The sequence below is a fragment of the Schistocerca piceifrons genome, chromosome 9 (genome assembly GCF_021461385.2).
Source record: "Schistocerca piceifrons isolate TAMUIC-IGC-003096 chromosome 9, iqSchPice1.1, whole genome shotgun sequence".
Classification (NCBI taxonomy): domain Eukaryota; kingdom Metazoa; phylum Arthropoda; class Insecta; order Orthoptera; family Acrididae; genus Schistocerca; species Schistocerca piceifrons.
The window spans coordinates 21,149,689-21,155,991 of NC_060146.1; the positions used below are offsets into that span (position 1 = coordinate 21,149,689).

At 37.9% G+C, this 6,303-nt stretch overlaps 1 protein-coding gene across 1 annotated transcript; it reads left to right on the forward strand.

Moving 5' to 3' along the window:
- Positions 1-5,551: 5,551 nt before the first annotated feature.
- On the forward strand, positions 5,552-6,100 carry LOC124717216 (putative nuclease HARBI1). The gene has a single exon (XM_047244003.1). It carries the CDS (start codon positions 5,552-5,554, stop codon positions 6,098-6,100), a length of 549 nt encoding a protein of 182 aa, XP_047099959.1.
- Positions 6,101-6,303: the final 203 nt, after the last annotated feature.

Consider the following 6,303-nt stretch of genomic DNA (forward strand, 5'->3'; position numbering starts at 1 on the left):
AAAACAAAAAACACTTGGAGACGGAAATGCTGTCTGCTATAGCAAACTAACCAAGAGCTGGCACGTAAATATCAGTTGCAGACATGCCACTCTACAAAGATTTTAGAATCTTGTTGCTATTGATTACTGTATGCATTTCGAGTATCTAATTATTAGTTTAACAGCTGCCACATCACTCTTGGGACTATTTAACTAATATAATCTATAATTTATGCAATGCTTGGTCTCACAAATCACTAAGCTGATACGACTTGCTTTCCTAATTACATATTAACATCAATTATTTATTCATTCAAAAATATTTTAAGGTTGTTCGATACATCATTGGTCTTTCAAATACACACACACAGACACACACACACACACACACATATATATATATATATATATATATATATATATATATATATATATATATATATAATGGAAGGAAACATTCCACGTGGGAAAAATTATATATAAATACAAAGATGAGGTGACTTACCGAACAAAAACGCTAGCAGGTCGATAGACCACAAACAAACACAAACATACACACAAAATTCAAGCTTTCGCAACAAATTGTTGCCTCATCAGGAAAGAGGGAAGGAGAGGGGAAGACGAAAGGAAGTGGGTTTTAAAGGAGAGGGTACGGAGTCATTCCAATCCCGGGAGCGGAAAGACTTACCTTAGGGGGAAAAAAAGGACAGGTATACACTCGCACACACGCACATATCCATCCACACATACAGACACAAGCAGACATATTTAAATATGTCTGCTTGTGTCTGTATGTGTGGATGGATATGTGCGTGTGTGCGAGTGTATACCTGTCCTTTTTTTCCCCCTAAGGTAAGTCTTTCCGCTCCCGGGATTGGAATGACTCCGTACCCTCTCCTTTAAAACCCACTTCCTTTCGTCTTCCCCTCTCCTTCCCTCTTTCCTGATGAGGCAACAATTTGTTGCGAAAGCTTGAATTTTGTGTGTATGTTTGTGTTTGTTTGTGGTCTATCGACCTGCCAGCGTTTTTGTTCGGTAAGTCACCTCATCTTTGTATTTATATATATATATATATATATATATATATATATATATATATATATATATATATATATATATATATATATATATATATATATACTGCTACAGAAAATCAAACTCAGATTGATAGGTTACTGTTGGTAGAGCACTTGCCCGAGAAAGGCAAAGGTCTCGAGTTCGAGTCTCGGTCCAGCACACAGTTTTGATCTGGCAGGAAGTTTCATATCAGTGCACACTCCGCTGCAGAGTGAAAATCTCATTCTGATTACAGGTTACTGTTGTTGTTACCCCTGTAGTTCCAGAAACTGCGAAAATGTACCTACCGATCACTGTTTTAGTAATAAAATGAACACACGCAAAAATCGAATGGAGTACAGCAGAAATTACTCTATGGTAATTGTGACAAAATGCTTGTGTTTCAAAATACAGCCAACAGGAAGCAATGGTGCAGGGGAGGTGGCGCCACCAAGTACAACAAATTTGAGCTTTTTGTGGCATGACAGAAGCTGCATCTCTTAATTGCATAATTAAAAACTGGGAGTTCACATTCGCAACTGCATTGCAACTAGCACTAGTACTAGCTGTAGTGGGACTTTGTTGCATGCATGAACCTGGCTTTAACAATCAAAACAAAGAAATACTTTGTTTCGGTTGGTTTGCTGTGATGTCATTTCGTTCATTGCAAAGCTATATGATACATGACATTTTTTTGTTTTGTTGTCTGGTACACAAACAAACAAAGCTGGTCGTTTTCTCACATGGAAACAGGCGATATACGATTGACCATGCAAGAAGCGTGGGCCTTCAAGGTTAATGCTGCAAACACTCAATCACTGCTCTTATGATTTATTTATCATCATTGCAGACTCGAACTGCACGAGAAACTGCAAGCATTTAAAGTCGGTTGGCATGTCAGCTGGAAAAATTGGGATGCATGGTATCAAAACGTCATCTTCCTTGTACTTTCTTTGAGAATATTGCTTCAGTGGTGCTACTCATCAGTTTCTTCAATGCAAGCCAGGAACCATTACAAAGACTTTCTGATATTTCGGAACATTATGATTACCGATCTGACTTTCAATTGGAGAGTGTGGGGCGACTATTTGGACTAGTTTAAAAATTTGGTTGGGTAGTTGACATCATCTTCACTAGTAGCAGAACACACCAATTTCCTTATCAATTCTCGAGCAATTTTACTTTAAACCTTGGAATTCTGTTCTTCAATATCAATGCTTTTTGCAGGCAATATAGCATGTTCGCTCAACCACACATTATTTTTGCAATTTTGAGCAACGTTTGGTAACAACTTTTAGATGAGTTTGGTCTTTCATTCGATGAACTGAGAAAAAATCGATGGGGAATGCGGAAAGTCGATATCTCAACAGGGATTTCTCTTCAGAGCATACAATTTGTGATTTATCACTGTAAAATGGCCAATGTTCCAATGATAAGCAACTCAAGTTGTGTCAGATTTCTTTTCTCGTTCCAGCCTTCATGCCACTCGTTTTAAACTATTCTGCAGTAGCTACTACAATTTAGAGCTCCTGTTGGCATTTTGGTAGTTCTCAAATTATTCACGAGTCAGAACAGAACATTACCTCATATCAGGGATTATTTGACAATGTTTAACACTCTGCAGTAAGAAACTTATCCATATGTTGCCCACATTTCTCAATCTTCTAATGAAAAAATTTACAGTTCTGTTCAACTTTTCAAACAAAAAGCTCCTTAAAGCTAAAACATCTCGTTAAAATACGGATTTCTTTTGTTACTGATATTACATACATTAACACGTTTTTCTTATTTTCTGAACACATTTAAAAACAATCCCACTCGACATATTAATAAGAACTTTAGTCTTGTAAACTACTATCTTTCAGTTTCATTGCTGTTTAACTGGTTGTGTGGTAAATTAAAAATTATATCATTTTGCGTTCTATCCTTTATAGGTACCACTGTTTTTCCTTCACTTTACTTCTGTCTGTGGCAGTACTGATCATGAGTGAAAATGTTAAGTGACTTGAATTTCCCATTAACGTCGTATTCTCACACTAACAACACATTAAAATCAGTAGATTGCGACAGTGAAATAGTGGAATTCAACCAGCAAATATTGTCAGCTCAGTGTCGTCACTAGATGCAGTCATGGAATGCAAAATACCTATCTTATGGCCACTGTTTCAAGTACTGAAAGCAAGTCCCGTTTTGCTATCAGGGAGAATGGAGTTAACAAGAAATAACGACTATATTGTGGCAGGTTTCGTTATCTCAATCATGACAGGCTCAGATACAAATTGATCTACAAAGGCTGAAGAAATTTTATCATGACATGACAAATAGATTGGAAGAATAAAAAAGTAATGGAACTCCAGATGACTATAACTCTCAACACCAACGGAAATTTTGATGATGTAGAACAGGAATTCCATTGGTTGAACCTGGAAATGAGGCCATGAAAGCTTGAATAAAAGGAAATGCCTAGGCTCTGTTCCTGATTTCCACATCAGCAGATGAAAATCAATTGCAAAATCTGTTCATTTGTGAGACAATGTGGAACACATTGAGATTCACACACAAGCAATGATCAGAAGGAAGTATGTTATCCCTAACACAGTTTTTTCTTGAATATATGATGATCTAGTAACTACACATTAAAAAGTCGCAACCTGGCACTGCAACTCCGAAACGTTCGAGAAAGTAAGTCAGACACTGCCATGAAGATGACAATCATCGCATCATAGCCATCAAAGTGCAACGTGTTCTAAGCAAAATGGGACAGCGTGCCAAGTGGTCAACAGAACTTGCAAACATGGTTGGAATGTCTCATTAAAACAACGTACCAATTGGCCACAGATAATGAAGTGGACATGTTTGCAGTGACGGCAATCGGTTTGCAAAAGAAAAAGGCAATTTAAAATTATAAAACAAACAGTTCTACAGAGCAAAAAATACGATCTGCTGACAAGTGTTTTCACTACAAAGAGTGAACATTTATCTCCAGACTGCTGGAAGAGAAAGCAAGACCTGGAGAAACATGAAAGTTTTGTTGGATAAAACATGTCTTGTCGAAACATCACAGGGCACTTGAGTGAAATGCCTCAGTGCAATCAGTTAGACATATGGCTGATGGACAGTGGTGTGTCACATACAAAATGGCTGAATAAGTACCATTCTGTGATGATAATGCCAAATCACTGGTATGGGAACTGTCGTCAACAAAACCGTTGATCACAAATGGAGTGAGTGACATCAAATAATTTGGTTAACTCTTGGAACATGTAGTTTAACAAAAATTATTAATTATGAAACAATGCCACGTTTGTGCATGACAAAGAAACTGTTGCAGAAGTGAAGCAAGCGAACATTATAAATAGGTTGCTTTTCATGCTAAAACCGACTCACCCGAGTGCTAAAGTAAACAGTGCAGTGAATAAAATGAAGTACTGGCATTAATGACCGGGGCATTCAATATATGGTCACTTCAACAAATGTTGGCCATGGGATCAAAGTGCATAGTTTTTTGTTAAATTTAAATACGACAATTGGATACAGTACTTATTTTCTCTAACACAACGACACTGATAAATTGCATTAATTTAACGTTCTTGTACTGAACAGCTTCCGTCAAAGAACCAAAATGTTGTGTGTGGACAATCATACCAAGTACTGCATATTAACTGAGAAACTAAACAGCTTCTCAGAAACCTCGGAATCCAGCTGGTAATTACCCCTTCATACACACCAGAACGGAACAGCAGTTTCGAAAGAGGCTATTTAACAACTATTCAAAGAGCAAGGGCAATGAGTCATATGAATGAAACGGAGAATATACTTTATACTCTGATGTTCGGAGAAAGTTCTCTGGTTGGCATGAATAAAGCGAGTCTGAGAATATACTTCACCCGAGTATGTTCTCAGTGTGGGTTGAAGGGTGGGGTAAGTTGCTCAAAGAAAAGTATATTCTCCGATTTCGTATGAATAAAGTCAAAGAAGTTTCTCACAAGCAGAGAACATTCTCTGTTCTTGTGAGTGAGCACCGTAGCATACTTCGAGCTGAGTGAGCTGTGTTGTGATTTAGCGTTACCGAGTGTTTTTAGCGAAAATGGCGGAATTTATGTTTCTTGAAAGGCAAAAAAAGATATACATAGTACGCAGGAACACAGAAGAAAGGAACTGTAGAAGTTTGTATAGATTTAACAGTCAAAAAATTAATTGGCTGGCAAATCACTTTCTTCCGGAAAATCACGAAAGAAGAGGAGGCGCCCTTTCCAATGAATGCAAAATGAAAATATTTTTGCGCTATTTAGCGGATCCAGGCTTTCAGATAGGTGTAGGAGAAGATTTGGGAGTACACCAGACTACAGTATCACTAACATTTTCGTATGTTCTGCAACATGTCAACAGGAAAGCACCGTTGTGGATCAGATTTCCGAGATATATTAACGAACTGGAAACAACGAAGGTTAAATGGCAATCGATATACAAGTTTCCATGTGCGGTAGGGGCCCTAGACTGCACTCACATACCTATAATGAAACCTTCTTCACATAGAGACGAATACGTTAATCGGAAGGGCTTTCCATCTATAAACGTGCAGGCGACGTGTGACGACAGTGAAATGTTTACGAGTGTTGATGCTTCATGGCCTGGGTCTGCACATGACACTAAGATATGGAGAAAATACGATGTGTATCGTATATTGCGTGAGAACCAGTGCAACGCCCTAATTTTAGGGGACAAGGGATATGGCATTGCACCGTGGTTAATGACACCATTTCCAAATCCCGAAACACCTGATGAGAGGGCGTACAACAGACTTCACTCTAAGGAAAGGGTGATAATCGAATGGTGCTTTGGACAGGTGAAAAGGCGTTTCCCAAGTCTGCAAAATAAAATAAGGCTTGCCCAAACAAAAATCCCCAGTGTGATAGTAGCCTGTTTTGTTTTGCACAACGTAGCAAAACATGTAGGGGATGAGGATTTTGAGGCACCTAGTGATGACGACAACAATCTTCCAGTACTGGGAGAAGAGGAAGCAGCAAACGTACATGTGGAGCAAATAGAAGATGGGAAATTGTAAATGCTGTTTAGTGTTGTTTTTTTCACTCTCTATCATCGATTTTACTTTCAACAAAAATTGTTTAACATGTAACTATTCAAACTGGAACAGAGATACCACTGTAAATAGCTTTGGACACAACAGGTTAACATGAACTGCTGGAACCTTAATGTAATTTTTGTACTGTAACTTCAGCAGATTGATGGAACAAGTTTTTATTTTAC